The following is an 18,149-nucleotide window of genomic DNA, read 5'->3' as shown; positions in this document are numbered from 1 at the left end:
GCAGTTACGCCTCAATCTCCAACATTGGGCGTATGGAATACTGTGTACCAGAGGACGAGAAGGAGAGCTAGAGGCGTGCAACAGTGTGTTGCCTGCTGTGGGTTTATGAAAAGATCCGTTGCAAGTTGTTAGGAGCTATTTTTAATGATTTGAAGGTCAAGAAAGGAGATGCTACAGGGGTCAAAGTTGAACGTAAAGTGTAAATTAAATGAATTGATGTTGAGGAGTCCAATGAACTCTCTGAGGAGTTGCTCGGTGCCGGTCCATATGATGAACAGGTTATCTATGAACCTGTGCCTTCAGAGCACATGGTCCAGATAAGGTTCCATACCCCCAGATATAAATTTGCATACAAGGGAGCACAGGAAGTGCCCATTGCTACCCCTTTGGTATGTTCTCTGTATGCTAAACTGTATGCTAAACTGGTCATAAAAAGATCAGATTAAATAATGTATAAATACCGTGTCCCTTGTTTGACTCTATAAAAACTGGCACAAGTGGTCTTCCAGAAAACTCCTCAGCGTAGTTGACCAACGCATCTTTTACCGTCTTATAGCCACACAATATGACCATCTTCTCAGGTCCTATCTGTAGACTGTACACTGAGCCATATTTCTCAGCTAGCTGAAAAATGTAAAAAAAAAGAATTTTCATGATATATTGTATATCTAAGAATTGTTTAGTATACTGTATAGTGGCACAAAGGACTTCTTCATTAAAAAGTAAAATATTTAAAGCTGCTGGTTAAAACGGGTCCTCTGTTATTTGCCTCAACCTCTTTAAGAACTTCAGCCCCTCTGAAACACTAGATTGAGTGTACAAAGCATGCAATGCCACAGAAAATCACTGAAACTAATATCTGGTAACCATTAAGATTACACCCTAATTAATACAACATTAATTCAATGTACAAACAGACACTCAACTAGTTAGTAAAGGCAAAATTAATATATTGTCATCCAATATGGCAGGTAACGAGTCAAGCTAGAAAATGGATTACAAAGGCAATAACACATTTTAGCATGCAGAGTAATTAGTAATAAGGACTAGGCATAAGATGACATTTGGCATCCAGATCAGCATAAACAGTAGCAAGGTCGCCTAAAGAGCAGTGGGCAGTAATAAAGCTTGATTTACCAAATACAGGAGACTATACTGGCAAACTGCATTAATGGCAACAATACTTTGCCTGGGCCAACTGGATGATCAATGTCTGTAAAAAAAAGTGGTTATTAAAGCAAAATCATTATTGTCAGTGGTTATGTCCAGAGAGCGAAAATGGGAGGAGGCACTCTGCTGGTCCCATTACTTTCTCTGCCATAAAATGTTAGCACTGGAACTATGTGGGTACTTTTGAGCCGGAGATCAATCACCCAGGACATGTCTACAGCAGCGTTTCCGGCTGGGTCTCAGGGATAAATGAAAAGAAAAGGAGCACTATGCAGAGCTCAGAAACTCAGTCCCTGTTATGGTGATAATTATGCCAATGAATGATAACCTATCAACTTGCCTCTTCTTAGAATTCTTATGCCGCGTACACACGACCGTTTTTCATGTCATGCAAAAAAACCTACGTTTTTCTCGATGTGATTTGTCGTGATTCCTCTCAAGCCTGCCTTGCGTACACACGTTCGTGAAAAAAAATGCTCTAGCAAAGCGTGGTGACCTACAACAACACGTACAACGGCACTATAAAGGGGAAGTTCCATTCGAATGGCTCATAACTAGCTTCTGAGCACAGGCGTTTTTTTCCCCCTCGTTAAAGCCTACACACAACCATTTTTCACAACGTTTTTTAACGGGCATTTTTCTCGTTGAGAAAAATGCTCTGGAGCATACACCGTTTTCACAACCAATTTAAAAAATTGCATTTTTCTCGTCATAAAAAACGGTCATGTGTATGCGGCATAAGACTGTCAGGGCCCCAGCTCCGTGGACCCCAGTACGTACGTGGCAGATTGGTCTCCCATCGCTTGTCTGGGCTCTTCAGGCGTGTGCGCATGCGCGCGCATGGCGCGTTGGCCCGGCGCGTGCACGAGCGCGTGCACGGGCGCGTGACCACTCGGGACCAATCACAGGCATGACCGCCCTATTTAAACCAGCCCCTGTCTGAAGACAGGTTGCTGGTTTATCATCAGCTTGTGACTTGTTACCTGTTTCCTGGAAACCTTTACCTTTGGAATTCCTTCCGACTCAGCTCTCTCCTGGAACTTGACCTCGGCTTGCCTCACCATTCTGTTGAACTCTCCTGACCCCGACCTTTTGGCTTGTGACCTGGACCCTGTTGTTTTCTCCTGCCCTTGAACCTTTGGCTTGTGACCCGGATCCGCTGCTGTCTCCGTCCCTTGAACCTCGGCTTGTATCCTGGACTTACCTTGCCTGCTTCCTGAACCAGATCCGTACCTGTATCCCTGGCCTGTCACCGTTTGTTTCCTGTTTCCGGCTGCAGCCACACTGAAGCTACTGCTGTCTGCTACTACCACCTTCAAGCACCGCTTCTCCGCTGGCACCGGTACCGCCTCGTGCTTCTGCCTCCTGTTTCAACCCCAGGGGTGGGCGCGCTTGGTCGTAAAGGTGAGCCACCCTCTGCATCTTGGTCTCGGTAAGTACTTGGTTCCTGACAAAGACACTCCATGAGTGTGATTTTCCGACAGTAGCCTGTGCCTCTGCCCACTCCAATATACTTTATTCCGTAATAATAATGTATTCTTCATTAAAAACAGGACGGGGCAGGACCATGCAAATCCGCCGGGTTGACGGAGGGTCTGGAGGGGCTAGTATTGGTGGAGGCTGCTACCTGAGCGGCAGTCCTCCCCAAGAAAACCTTGAAGGGCTCTCTAGCTGGCAGGGGTGGAGGGCTGCACTGGCCGGTCGGGGGGTCGGATATGGAACGAAAAGCCTTTGGTGCAGGTGCCCCTGGAGTGGCAGTCCAGGGGTATCTGAAGATCACTGTGTGTGAGGGACAAATTGATTTAAGATACCACGGTCACTGCACCAGATACACGCTTTTTTTAGCACCTGCCTCCTGGGCCGGGCCTTTTGGCTAGGACCGGAGAAATGTTTTATTCCTGGCCGGAGGGCCTGGTCATTGTACACCACAATGACCACTTCTTCACTCTCCTCTCCACTATCCCTCCCCCACTTTCTTTTATTTTAAGCCTACGTTTGTCATGTTTTTGTCTTATTTTTGTTTGTGCACGTTTTGTTCACTGTGAGATTATTAGGGTGCCGGTCCTCGGGCCAGCCCTGAACGTCTTGGGAGTAGGTGGACATGGCCTTCTGGCTTAGTTCACTTGCTCTCATGGGGTCTCCCTTTGGGGGAGCCCCACCTAGTACTGGGAGGGTTCTGTTTCGGCAGTCCCTCCGAGGAAGTTGGGTCCGTGTCGGCTTTGGTTGCTCAGACCACAGTACCTCAGTCCCCGTCTGGAGCCTAACGCCCCGGGGGATCAGGGTTTGGGTCCCTCTTCACAGGAGGACCACTTGACGTTGCACCCGTCTGCACGTTTTTGTGAACACTCTTTATGTGTGTGCACATTTTTTCTGCACTGGGTGGAGTTTTTGGGTGTGTTCACACGCCATAGGCTTTTCAAAAAAAAATAAAAATTGGTAAGCGGAAAGCTATTAACTTTAACTAAGCAAGATCTTACCTCGTGAAATGTTTTATAAGGTTTATTCATATTTATAATGTGCATATTTCCAATAATAGGCAAGCGTGGTGGTCCAGGAGGATAATTTGGATGATTTTTTTTCTTCTCACTGAGCCAAAAAATTGCCAGGACAACACAAGTGATGACAGAGAGGACAATTGTAACTGGATCGGTTAAATACATGTCTGCAGAACCTGAAGAAAAAAAAATAGATACTTAACTGAACACAAATTAACCTAAGTGGAGAAGAATAAGAGAATCTGGGGAGATGAGCTTTGTATCAGTTTTATTAGCAGAAACTTTCCTTGGCTCTCCTGCCTGACCACATTATATGCTTGGAGAAAAGTCCAAGGATGACACAGACATTACACCTTCTCTCCACCTCTATCTGTGTCATCATTAATATGCTTTGGGAGCAAACCCACTTCTGTAACGTTCTGGTTGAGAATGAGTTACTTCTGGACCTTGTAGGAAAGGGTTCTCTGTGGCTACTCGTGGAGGGGCCCTAGAGTTGCACAGGCAGGGTGGCTGTAGCATGGGTGAAGAGTGTTATAAAGAAAGATCTGTAAAATCTCCAAATGTTAGAAATCTTAAATTTATTTGAAAACGTGTATATGACATTACCACCATGTTTTGGGGATTTGAACCCTTCTTCAGGGCTCAATGCCTGGAACTTTAAATGAGTACATGGTTCAGTGTATTTTTGTAGATGTGATCTGAACCCTGAAATGCATCAGATATATTGTGTACACATTAAAAAAAAAGTTTCCAAGGATTGGAAGATTCTGAGATATTTAGCCACATCTCTGACATGACACTCATCTCAGTTCTTTCAGAGCACACTAAATGGCTTTATTTTGGTGGAACTTTGTGTTCTTTGGTTTATTTTTAAAGAAGTATATCTAAAACTAAACCTTTTTATTAATATTGATTAGAGGAGGTAAGGGTTAAAAATGTATTTGCCCACTGGGGATATTTGCTTTTGCTTCCTGTTATTTAGACACAACAGGTTGTGAGAGGAAATCTCGACAAAAATCGAAACATTCTTACATTGGATAACTATAACTGGAACAGATGTCCCCATTTGGAAGAGTTAAGCCCCATACACACGGTCGGACTTTTGACTGGCCCAAATCACATTGGAATTTCGTCAGAATTCCATTTGGAGTAAAAGAGAACATGTTCTCTATCTAAACTCCGACGGAATTCCTGGAAAAATGGGAAAAAAATGCAAAAAATCCGATGGGGCATACACACGGTCAGAATTTCCGATGGAAAAATTCCATCTGACTTTTTCCATCGGAAATTCCGATCGCGTGTACAGGGCTTAACTCTCACCTTTTGGTTTGGTGACAATTGTAATGTTATGTTAAACATTTTTCATCACCTCAATGGTCATAAAGACAAATAGATACACTGTACACTGACAGCCATAAGAAAACTTACAAGTGTTCTAACCCTTTCCTACACAATCAAATAAAAACAGTACAAATAAATACACATTGGCCACACGCTATAGATATTTAAATTAAACAAAACTCCTGTCTCCTGTTACTCTCAGGAGAAGAACTTTAAGCTCCTCTCTCGATGGTACAGGGACCCTCTCTCTCTACATAAAATATTTCCTTCTATGCCCCCAATATGTTGGAGATGCGGCTCAATAGACGGTAACTACCTCCATATTTGGTGGACATGTCCGGCCGTTCAGCCCCTTTGGTCTCAGGTCTTTGCCATATATAGTAAGCTCTATGATCGACCCCTAACACCCTCACCGGAAATAGCCTTGCTGTCTATGTTACCTGGTTCCATAGCATCACAGAAGAGTACCTTACTACGTTTCTTTCTATCGGCCACACGACAGCTTATCACCCTATTTTGGAAATCTACCTCTACCCCTCCATTATCCGTATTGGTCTCCTTGGTTAATGATATCATGCGAATGGAGGAAATGTTAGCCCTTGATACTGATACCTATGATAAATTCAGGTCCCTATGGCTTTTATGGATTAATTACTCTTCCTCTGATTCCTTGAAAACATTGCTGGCACCTCAAGTTCAACCCTAATGCTCGGTCCAAATACTCTTTGCACAACAATGACGTCATGGCCCGCTTGGCTCTCGGTTCTTCCTTCCCCCCTCCACCACCCTTCTTTCTCCTCTTTTTCCTCTCTTCTTTCTTACTTTTTCTCCTTCTCTCTTTTATAATAATCAGTTTTAGTTATACTACTTTATGTTTTCTCAGTCTTCATTGTTTCTCTGTACCACGCACTGTTAACAACCCGACATAGGAAACAAACTCAGTAGACTCACGTTGTGATCCCATTGTGCTGAATTTCAGACAGTATTAACTAACATGTTTCATCCTATTCTGTAGAAATCTGATGTTTACGTGTGTTGTATATTTTTATTTCTTCTCAATACTGAAATTAATAAAAAACATACTTACCTCTAAATTAAACAAAACTAAAAAATCATTCTAGTCTGTGCAATTCAGTGATACCAATTCTGTGATATGATAAGTTCAAAATAAATCCTAAAAGCCATACCATCAAAATGCTTCAAATCAATGTGGTAGGACCCCCCACTTCTCAGACTGACACTCACCAAATCTTTTGGACTTCCTAATAAATGTAAGTAGAAAAATCTCTCTATCTCCCCTTTATTAGAAATCCAAGAGGAACTTCCTCAGTAAGCAAAAAGTGCCGTTTCCCAATGTTCTCAAGTATCAGGTGAACTAGAAAAAAAAAGAAAAAAAAAACGTTCAATAGTGAACTAATTAACAATAAAAACAGAAAAAAACATACAGCTCACATCGAGCACTACCAGAGTAAATCCAAATTCCTGCTGACATGAATCTTTGGCTAAACTTTATCCTACTATGTGCCAGTAGGCCAACCTCCCATGGAATCTGACAAGCATAATGTTGTCTCCTCTGCTTTAGCTGATGTGTTTCATCTGACCAGCATCATTAAAAATTAAAGTGGTTGTATAGTCCCTTAACATTTTTTTTTGTCACCTGTAAGGCAAAAGGTATAACGTATGCACCGCATACTAGCTCATTATCAAAATACTTACCTTAGAACGAGGCGTCGGTAACTTACCTGGTCCACGCCGAGGTAGCTGACATGTTGCCTCGGCGTGTCTTCCGGGGGTATCGCAGCTCAAGCGCTGTGAGTGGATGGAGCCGCGATATCGTCACTCCCACTAATGCGCGTGGGAGACTTCTTTCCGGCAAGGTCCGGAGTCTGCCAGGCCTTCAGCCGAGAATCCCCTGTGCACATGCACATCTCCTTAACCATAAAGGCAAATAGTGGGGACAGCACTAAAAACATGTAAAAAACCTTCTGCCCCCCCCCCCAGCCCCCATTATACATACCTGATCCCATTCTTGATCCAACTCTGTGCTTCAAGAACATCAGTTCTCTCTCTTTCCTTACAGGCCATTGGCTTCTGCTTCTGTCAATCAAATGCAGTGACGAAGGAGCAGTGGGCAGGGCTCAGAAATGGACACAGACAGAGCAGCTTGGGATCAAGCCTGCAGGTGTGCCACCGTAGGAAGCAGCTTCCTATGGTGACACACCATGAAGAGGAGAAGTCAGGAGCATTGGTGGGGGACCTGAGAAGAGAAGGATTAAGGCTGCTCTGTGCAAAACCATTGCAAGAGCAGGTAAGTAAAAAAAATACAATTAGGTTTACAATCACTTTGTATTAATGGCAGTTACAGTATATGAATGTAGTGAGACCAGACTGTTGTCTGACATGGATAATATCGCTGTAATTTGACAACTCTGCATGTTATAGGGAATGAATGATCACAAAGAATTCGGGTGTGTAGTTGTCACAAAGGATTCAATAGTTGTTTGCTTAAACCTTACATAATACTCCATATTTAAGCCAGTCCCACTTAGTCAGGATTTATCTTTTAAAACCTACAAGAAATTTGATGTGCCAGCAACACCCTTTACAAATATTCCCTTTGTAGGGACCTTGCTATATGCAATTAGTGTCTTTAATATTTTTATGATCTGCATGGAGCAGTTATGCTGCAGTCATTTTATAGTGTGGATGAAATAATTTTATGTTTCCGGATTTTTTTCTATTTATTTCCACCTTGTAATCCTGCAAGTAACACATTTCCTTTTCCCTATGTGGCTAAGCTCACTGCTCCACTGTGTTTAAGGGAACCATGGTTGACCGTCCAATGTGGACTTCAAACAGTTTATCTCCATTACAGAGGGATGGTGGGATAAGCTGTATCTGTTCTCCCTCCCCAAAATGACAGCCAGGAATTGCTGTTGAAACGGAATGTAAAGCTTACTTTATTGAATTTTTTAAAATAATAAACTTGTTATACTTACCTGCTCTGTGCAATGGTATTGCACAGAGAGCCCCTGAACCTCCTCTTCTTGGGCACCCCCTGCCAGTACTCTGAGCTCCTTCTTTTCTCTGTATGCCACCACAAAGACACTTCCTATTATGGCATACCTGTGGGATCACTCCCAGCTGTGGCGGTCTATTGAGGTTTTTTTTGCGCTTTAAACAAAAAAAGAGTGACTATTTTGGGGAATGTTTTTTTTTACTTTCTGCTATAATACATATCCAAAATATATATATATATATATATATATATATATATATATATATATATATATATATATATATATATATATAAACATATTCATCAGTTTAGACCGATATGTATTTTTCTACATATTTGTGGTAAAAAAAAAAATCGCGATAGACTCATATTGATTGGTTTGTGCAAAAGTTATTGCATCTACAAACTATGGGATAGATTAAAGGGACCCTTTATTTTTTTTTATTGTTCTTACTTTTCTTACTGCAATTTTTAGTGGGACTGCGACATTGCAGCGGACAAATATAACCCCAAAAGACACTTTTTGGGGACCAGTGACATTATTACATTGATCAGTGCTATAAAAATGCACTGATCAATGTATAAATGACACTGGCAGGGAAGGGGTTAACACTAGGGGGCAATCAAGGGATTCAATGTGTTCCCTCATCGTGTTCTAACTGTAGGGGGATGGGCTGCCAGGGACATGACAGAGACAGTTGTTCCCGATCACTGGGAACAGCAGATCTCTGAGATGTCCCCTGTCAGAAAGGGATCCACCTTGTTTACAATGGCAGCTCCCCGTTCTGCCTCTGTATACAGCAATCGTGTCTGGCTGGTGGACATTGAGTTCGCTAGACCCATGGGCGCACGTGCCTGCAATCTCACATGCATGGACCGACGTACAGTTATGTCGGTTCACACAAGAGAGGTGACCTGCCGCAGTATAAGTACAGTGGCTTGTGGACAAGTGGTTAAGAATAAAAACCTTTGGTATGCAGTTTCTCCCCAGCCCCCCCCCCCCCCCTTATACTTACCGGAGCCAGATCTCCATCCAGGGCTCTGCCGTAGGCTTGGGATTGAGCTTGTAGATGTGTCCCTATAGGAAGAGGCTTCCTATGGTGGCACACCGAGGAGAAGGGACGCCAGCACACTCTCAGCAAATACTGGAGACTGGCCTCATACAGAGAGTCCAGGGTTCTGTATTAAAGATGGGAAACTGGGAGGTCTGATTCTCGAGCACCTGATCTCTGTGAGGATTCACTATAAAGCCCGCCCATGTGTTTTTTCTCCTCTTGAATTGAGAAAAAAATACAGTGAACAAAGAAGTGTGCACAAAAATAGATTAAAAAAAATAAAGAAAACTTTGTTAGATCAGGGTTTGAATGTCAGGGTTATGGTCAAGGTTAGGATCAAAGCTCATGGTCAGAGTAAAAGGTAAGGGTGAAAGGCCAGGGTCAGTGTATTTTAGGTAGGATTAAAAAAAAAAAAAAATGTTTTATTTAACATCAGTGTCAGACTGTGTCAGTGTCATTGGGGTTAAAGGGGTTGTAAAAGTTAGTTTTTTATTTTCGAAATAGGTTCCTCTAAGCTAGTGCATTGTTGGTTTACTTACCTTTTCCTTCGATTTCCCTTCTAAATGTTTTTTTTGTCTGAATTTCTCACTTCCTGTTTCATCTCAGTAAGGTGTTCAGTAAGCTGTTCTAAATGACTTCCCACCTCTCAGATGATGGTGGCTTACTGAGGAGAAACAGGAAGTGAGAAATTCAAACAAAGAAAAAAAAACATTTAGAAGGGAAATCGAAGGAAAAGGTAAGTGAACCAACAATGCACTAGCTTAAAGAAACATATTTAAAAAATGAAAGACGAACCTTTTCAACCCCTTTAATTTACTATAGGCAAATAGACACTGAACTTTGCAAAGTGCAGTCGCACTCTGCAAGAGCAGTTGCTCCAGAGATTAGTAAATGAGCAGAAGCTCTGTTGACTTCCATCATCCAATCATGTGCAAACAAAAATGCTGTTTTTTTTCTTTATCTCCTTGCACGTGATTGGGTATTCTTTGCAAAGTAAAGCTTTACTTCATTTACTAAGCTCTGAAGCAAGTGCACATTCTATTTGCCTTTAGTAAATCAACCCCAATGTGTTTTAGGTAGCATAAGAAAAAAGAAAAATGGCCATTATTGTTCTGGGCCCTACTACAGGTACCAAGAACAAATACTTTACACATATGTGGTATCACCGATATCATCAGGAGAAGGAGAAGTTATTATGGGGTGTTTTTTGGCTGTAATGTATGCAGATAGCAAGAAATATACAGCTCCATTTTTAAATTTCAATGATTTTGTGGTAGTTTTCCTTTAAAATTAATAATAATAAAAAATAGACATATCCATTACCATTTACCACCAAATGAAAGTCCAATTTATCCTGAAAAAAAAACAAGGTATAATTCACCTGGATACACTAAGTAGCGTATTTATCGGGGTATAGCGCGCTCCCGCGTATAGCGTGCACCCCTAAAGTTGCCCCGAATTCCTGTGGAAAAAAGTTTTTTGTACTTACAGTTTTGGTGTCTTGCGCGGCGTCCATCGGCGGCCTCGTCGGGTCCGGCGTCCGTCTGCGGCCTCGGGTGTCCTCTTCGTCGGGTCCGGCGTCCTTCTGCGGCGTCCTCCCCGCTCGTTTCCCGCGCCGAGTTTGAATACTGCGCCGACATATACAGAGCGCAGTACACTCGTGTATCGTCAGGCAGGCTCGGCAACTCTCGCGCTGACGTCCTGTACGTCCAGGACGTCAGCGCGAGAGGACCCAAGACTGCCTGACAATACACGAGTGTACTGCGCTCGGTATATGTCGGCGCAGTATTTAAACTCGGCGCGGGAAAGCGGGTATCGGCATATACCGCACACCCACGATTTTGCCCTGATTTTCAGGGCAAAAAAGTGCGCGGTATACGCCGATAAATACGGTAGTTGCAATCATATGAACTGTATTACTAACACATGTCAAAGTTGCAAAACTGTGTTCAGGTGTTAGAATTTGTTTTACCTTCCGTCATAAACTAGCGTGTTTATTTCCGCTGCTGCTGTTGAAATGTTTATAAAAACTGTTCAGACATGAGATAGAGAGGTGCAAATTAACATTGTTAATTTTGTAGTTACTCTACTTATTTATTTGCAGATCAAAAGAAATGGCAAATCCCTTACACTAAATTTACATTGACATGCAAATTGATATAAAAAATAAAAAAAATTGACAATTAACTTTACTTATTTAAAAGCTCTGTAACTTTCAGATGCTCTGCCCTAGACCTGTGCACCTCAGATAAACTTCTCACAATGACTTTAACTCCGTACAAACTAAATGCCTTGTTTCCCATCTTACCTTTTAAATAAGGATTATATTGCAGTCCTTGTTCTCACTTGGCTTTCAAATGAAGTAATGCACACTGAACTTTGAATTGCATTTATATATCCTACGGTGTAGCTAAAGCTGTCAACCTAAAGAAGCCTTGCCCACATTACAAAACGTGAAAAGTGTGATGCAATGGTTTGCAAAGAAGTGTCGCGTGATCATATCTAAAAACACTTACCTTTCATATCAGTTCACAGCAAGGTATACTGTGAATTATTATTTTTAAATCTGTTCTGTATACAGTACATGCTATGGAATGTATAAACAAAGGTGTAATTGTAACTTGCTAAAAGTTTGTATAGTGACCTAAAAGTAGAAGAGGCTGAGCACAGAGATACAATACCTCTCTAAAACTGTGACATCTGAACTTCAATAAGAATAAAAATGATGTATTTATGTGAAGGTTAGAAATCTTCTAGCAACTTACATTAGAGTGTTTTCCAAACTAAAGACCCAACATAGAAGGTGATGGGGAATCTCTGCAATGGGGACAAAAATATTTTCTAAAATCAGGAAGGGTTGGGACCTCTGACAATGTTCTTATTGCTGTCCGGGCATTGCTGTATTGGTGATGCCAACACCTGCCATTTCTTGTACAGGTATCCCAGGGACAGAAAGGCAAATAAATCCCCCCAATGGGTTTACAGACAGAAATAAATATGGCAAAAATGTTATCTCTCCCCCACTCTGCCCAAACCCCAAAAAATAAAATAATTGAGTTAGGGTTTATGCCATCACGTGTCATAGCTAAGAACCCCCTATAATCATTCCACTTATGATATACAGTATAATGGAATATAAGGCTTTTGGGGGCGTGGCTTGGACATGAGACTGTGAAGACGCATCTTGTGTGAGCTCCGGCGCTGGCACCTGTTTTATCGGCCTTATCGATAGACTTGTGAAACCTTAAGCCTTATGGCCAGCATAGGAAGGAGGACAGGTAAGACCCAGCCTAAAAATGGCACCTCCACCGGCTCCATCAAGCGATTCCTCGCCGTGGAACCTGAGGATTTCCCCGAGACAGACAGCTTAGGCCGCTCACCACGTGGGTCAGGTGCGGGCTCTGCCTTGCGTCGTGGGCCCAAAACCAGACACCGGTCTCCAGTATCCTCCGACGGCTCGGACGTGAGAGTGGCCAGATCAGATGCTCGAGAGTCGCAGAGCTGGTGAGTGGACTTCCCACTAAATCTGATCTAGCTTCCATGCTGCTAGGCCTGGAGAAGGTCATTAAAAAAGAACTGTCAGCTGTACGGGCAGACCTTGCCCAAGTACTGGAGCGTGTGGAGGAGACAGAGCAGCGTCTCGATAGACACGCGGCGGCCATTAGAGATTTGCAAGTTACTACTCGCAACCTCAATATAGCCCACAGAATGGCACTTTATAAGATCGGAGACCAGGAAAACCGTAATAGGAGGAATGACATCCGAATTAGAGGATTGCCTAAGGGCAACAAAGAATGATGACCTAGCGGCCTCCATTCGCGGCATATTCAACAGCCTCCTGGGTAACCCGGCTGATCACCCCCTGAAGCTTGATAGGGTTCACCGAGCCCTTCGTCCACACAATTTGTCCTCCGATACCCCCAGGCATGTCATCTGCCGCGTTCACTACTTTGAAGAAAAATAACTTATTATGCGGAAAGCTAGGGAGACAGCCACGCTGGAATTTGATGACGTCACCCTGTCCTTTTTCCCAGACCTGGCCAGGGAGACCTTGGAACGACAGAGACCACTTAAACCTCTCACAGAGAAACTCTGTGAGGCCTCAATTAATTACAAATGGGGGTTCCCAGCTGCCCTTATTGCCAACAGGGCTGAAAAAACAGCCATACTTCGCTCTCCAGAGGACCTAGACAAATTCTGTATGGATCTCTGCATTAAACCCCCGGAGCTTCCTGGCTGGCATTACACCATACCTGCAGTCTCTAATATGTCAGAAATGCAATGGCAGAAAGTTTCTCGTAAACGCCATTCCACCACCCCAGGTTCTACCCCAAAAGCGGACTGAGTTCTCCTTCTGCACTAGCTGTGCTCCAACCTGAGTGCTCATATATGCCTCTGACACGCAAGTATTACTCTGTTAAAATATTATGTTTTGGGTCTCTTGATTTGTTGTACTAAATGATTTACACAGTTCTTGTTTTCTCCTTTGTCACTGTGGTCATGATCCTCATGGAAGACCGTATGGTTCTCAGGTTAAGGTTTTTGCCTGCATTCCAGGCTATCTGTTTTTTTTTTTATTCTGGCGCCAAACTTTGCAGACGGCGTGTGCCTGGTTTGGACATGCGCTGTCTGGGTTCTGGGGAGGCTCCACTCCCCTGCGCAGGGTGGTGGTCCACCATTGCGGTTTTCCCTTGCAGGGTGGCGTGTCATGGGGGATCGGGTTCTGCGTCGTTCCAGGCATTGCACTGCAAGGCTTTGCGTGCAGCTCATGGACACGTTCTTATGTCAAGTTTATTTTATTTTTTACTTATTTTCTTTTCTTGTTCCTCCCTCCTCTTCTCTTTCCTCCCCTTCTTCCCTCCCCATCCTTCCCACCAGCCTTGCAGGATGTTTGCAAATGGTGCGTATCCCCACCAGATCCTATGGCCACGATCAATTTGATTTCCATTAATGTGAGAGGGCTTCATGCTCCAGGTGAGAGACAAACCCTTTATAGAGAACTTAAGCGTCTGCAGGGGGACATTGTCTTCCTGCAGGAAACCCATCTCACACATACCACATCGGTGAAACTTTATGCACACCACTACCCTACATGGTACTACAGCCTCTCAGATGTCACAAAGGCGAAAAGGGGTGGCCATCGGATTCCGGAGGGGAACCTCCTTTACTCTAGAGCAGGGATCCTCAAACTACGGCCCTCCAGCTGTTGCGGAACTACACATCCCATGAGGCATTGTAAAACTCTGACATTCACAGACATGACTAGGCATGATGGGAATTGTAGTTCCTGAACAACTGGAGGGCCATAGTTTGAAGACCCATGCTCTAGAGGATGCATTTGCAGATCCACTTGGTAGATTTTTATTTTTGAAGGGCAGTCTGAGTAACTTACCATGTACTTTGGCAAATTTTTATGCCCAAAACCAGGGCAAGAAGAACTTTCTGAATTCCACTCTGAACAAACTGAGGGACTTTGCTCACGGATGTATAGTATTGGCAGGAGATTTTAATACCCTCTTAGAACCCACCTTAGATACCTCCCAGGGCAGGTCCTGCATCCCCCACAGACACCTTGCATATATACGCATGGTACATTGCCGAGGTACATTGTTGCACCTCGACATAGGCCCGAACATGCTGATGAGAATTTCAGCATTATTCCAATCACCTTCTGCACAGATAAGAATCAATGGTACGCTGAGCAAACCTTTCTCACTATACAATGGAATTTGTCAGGGTTGTCCTCTCTCCCCTATCCTCTTTGCCCTTTCATTAGAACCCTTCCTGCCGATGGTACTCAACGATCCTAATATTCACGATTAAAATAGGTAAATCTGAACATGAATATGCGGCATATGCAGATGACATCCTTTTCTACGTCCAACAGCCCTTGGTTACACTCCCCAAACTTATGTCGGCCTTTACTAAATTTGGAACCCTCTCTAATTTCAAATTACTCCCTCACAAAACTGCGGCATTGTTGAAAATATCTTTCCCCTTGGCAACCACACTCATTAAAATACCTAGGAATATACCTGACTTCTAATCCTGCCTCCTTGCTCCGTAGGAATTATGTCCCTTTATTGAATTCAATTACAGCTGATTTACAAAAGTGGACTCAGATGGTTCACTTGTGGCTAGGATTAATTAGCTGCTCTTCCTGTTTCAAATGATCCCTTATAGGATCCCCCTGGGTTCTTTAAGATAGTACAATCTTTAATATGCAAATATGTCTGGAATCATAAACAACACAGAATTGCCTATAACTGGTTAATCAAACCAAAAAGAGAAGGAGGCCTAGAGCTTCCGGACTTTAAACGCTACTTTCTTGCCATTGCACTGAACCGGTTATCTGACTGAAAATATCATAAGGATTCTAAACTCTGGGTGCAGCTGGAAGTGGACTTCTGTGACGTGGACTTGTTCTCTTTAATCTGATACTAATAGATTCTGTAAGTTGGCACCAACAGTTTCGCTGCTCACCAAATCGTCCTTGGCAATGTGGGACTCGCTGTGGGAACGGTTAGTATTTCCCGAATGTGATTAGGAGAGAGTGATGGGAGTAGCTGGAGTAGCCTATTGGCGTGGGCTCTCCCCAACCTCTCAGAGCTCCTACCTTCCTGGCTGGGATGGGTGCTGCTGGTTCGGACCGGGGGTCAGGGTCCGTTGAAAAGCCTGTGGAGATAGTGCCCCTGGAGTGGCAGTCCAGGGGTGCCATACATTGCACTAGTGTTTGAGAGGGCACTTATTTGTATGGCACCAGGGCCACGTCTCCACATACACTTTTTTTGGAATTTTTGTTTCCTGGCCTTTCCTTTATGGAAAGAATATAATTTAAAAATATTTTTTAAATGTTGCCAACTATGCACTTAGGAACTTCACAAGGGCCACCGGGTCAGTAGGGGGCCCCATGAGAGGCTCATGGGATCCTGTGATATTAAAGCAGTGGTAAACTTTGCTAACATTACTACTTTTTAGAGGCCCTGAGGTAGGTTATGCCACAATGTACAAAGATGCACAGCATATTAGCACATTAGGGTACACTTAAATTGTCAGACTGAGCCCTCCAAGGGACCCGGCGCTTCCATCTTCACCTGGTCTTCCTTCTGGGTTCTGTGCTTTGGTCATTTGCCTTGGCTGGGCTGCGTTGATGTCATTCCCACGCATGCTCATGCGCATCCTCTCTCTCATCCCCCCTTTCTCTCTCATCATCCCTCCCTTACCCCTCGCCTCATTTGTATTTATTTATTTATTATTTATAAAAGGCTCCACCCAAATCCTCAGCACCAGACCCATGATGTTCTTAATCTGGCCCTGGGCTCTGTTGACTCTACCTCCTGTAGCTCAATACTCGTTCCTATCTAACTGGGAACGAGATCTCCAAAGCCCATTATCAGACGTTCAATGCTCTACATTTATCTCACGTCTCCTCCATATCTTCAAAAACAGCGGAAGTAAACTACAAGTTATTAATGAGGTGGCATTACACCCCGGTGGTATTACATAAAACCTTTTCATCTATATCGGACCTTTGCTGGAGGGGATGTGGAGGCCAAGGAACTCATGCTCATATCTGGTGTTTTTGCCCTCTCATTAGACCATACTGGTCTACTGTGTTGCATTGGATCAAGCAAATCCAAGGTAGTGGGGTCCCCAACGACCCTTGGGTGATATTATTTCATTGTATGGGCGAGCCAATAGGATCATATAAAAAATCAATCTCACCTTCTGAATGCAGCTAAGGCGCTTATCCCAAAATTTTCAGAAACAACCGACAGCCCCTACGTAATCCTATGTATTAAGGTGAAAAAACATCAGATGCTTACAAGCCCCCCAGCCCCCCGGTTTACTTACCTGAGCCCTAAAAAGTCCAGCGTCATAACGCGCTGGCTACTCGCCCGTCTTCAGGCTGTTCTCGGCTGTTCATTGGAGATTGATAGCAGCGCAGCCATTGGCTCCCGCTGCTGTCAATCTAATCAATGATGCAGCGCGCCGGGGGGCAGGGCCGAGTGATGCAGTCGGCGGCTATAGCCTCCGGGTGTATCACGGGAGCATGCCCGCAAGCTAACCCCCTTGGGAGATAGCTTCCCATGAAGGGGGTTAGCTCTTGTGGGAAGGAGCCGAGACAGCCGCAGAGAGACACCAGAAGACCAGGATCGGGGCCACTCTGTGCAAAACAAGCTGCAGAGTGGAGGTATGACATGTTTGTTATTTTTTTTTATATTTGAACCTTTACAACCCCTTTAAGATACTGATTCCGATATATTATTTATTTGATAGGCATAGGCTCTGCTTCAGGGCAACTTCTCCTCTTTAGCTGCACTCCCCCCAATATTCCCCCTTGAGCTGGCTATACATGGCTTTCTTCTCCCCACAACATTGTGGACCAGTTACTCCATGTCTCTTACTTTGGCCTTGGTATGTACTACTGAGTACCAAATTTTTCTTAGAAAATACTGTGCCCTATTGTTTCTGACAATTAGATGCATATAAACATCCAATGAGAAATACTTTTTCAATCTATGTTTGTACAAATATTTGGGATCATATACTGTATTAATCATTACATGTCTCCCAGCACCAGTAGGATCCCCTGAAGAAGCCATCTGGTGAAACGCATAGCGATCCATATTAGTGATGGTACATTGGTACATGGTTATCGTGCTGAATTTAACAACAAATGTCCAGAAGTGCAACAAAATTAGGGAAATTTATCACAATTTGTAGAATTTAAGGCTCCAGCCTTTTTTAGTGTTTTTTTATCTGTTGGAAAAAAAACAGAAAAGAAAAAAAAAAAAGCTAAGCTGAAAAACGCTATTGTAAAAACTTTAAAAAAACATTGAAAGGCTCCCTGCAAAGCTACTGGCATTTTTATATATTTTTTTAACGTCCAGTATGCATGGAGCCTAAGATCTGGAGCAGCACATCCTCAAGCCTGCTGCCTTATTATATGATGAGTATGGTACACATATCCCTTGCAGATTTGTCTATGGCAGCAAGCTGTAAGCTATTGTTAATGGGAATAATGTTGCCCACTTTGTGAGTGGACAGTATTTTAAATTATTTAAG

General features: G+C 43.4%; 1 protein-coding gene across 3 annotated transcripts in view; it reads right to left on the bottom strand.

Moving 5' to 3' along the window:
• The window catches only part of LOC120936226 (cytochrome P450 2K1-like), a 139,604-nt gene that overhangs the window by 42,538 nt on the left and 78,917 nt on the right, over nucleotides 1-18,149 (bottom strand). Inside the window, exons 1-4 of one of the 3 annotated variants that reach the window (XM_040348422.1) lie at nucleotides 11,389-11,495; nucleotides 6,194-6,381; nucleotides 3,648-3,841; nucleotides 462-624 (exon numbers count right to left, since the gene is read on the bottom strand). In XM_040348422.1, coding sequence (XP_040204356.1) covers nucleotides 462-624; nucleotides 3,648-3,830 — 346 coding nt within the window. In that variant the 5' untranslated portion in view covers nucleotides 3,831-3,841; nucleotides 6,194-6,381; nucleotides 11,389-11,495. Of the gene's footprint in view, nucleotides 1-461; nucleotides 625-3,647; nucleotides 3,842-6,193; nucleotides 6,382-11,388; nucleotides 11,496-18,149 lie in introns of those variants that run through there. The other 2 variants (XM_040348424.1, XM_040348423.1) reach the window with 2 other exon arrangements.

The sequence above is a fragment of the Rana temporaria genome, chromosome 4 (assembly GCF_905171775.1).
Source record: "Rana temporaria chromosome 4, aRanTem1.1, whole genome shotgun sequence".
NCBI classification, from domain to species: Eukaryota; Metazoa; Chordata; class Amphibia; order Anura; family Ranidae; genus Rana; species Rana temporaria.
The sequence above is the reverse complement of the archived record's forward strand: the minus strand, read 5'-3'. Positions and strand labels throughout refer to the sequence as shown.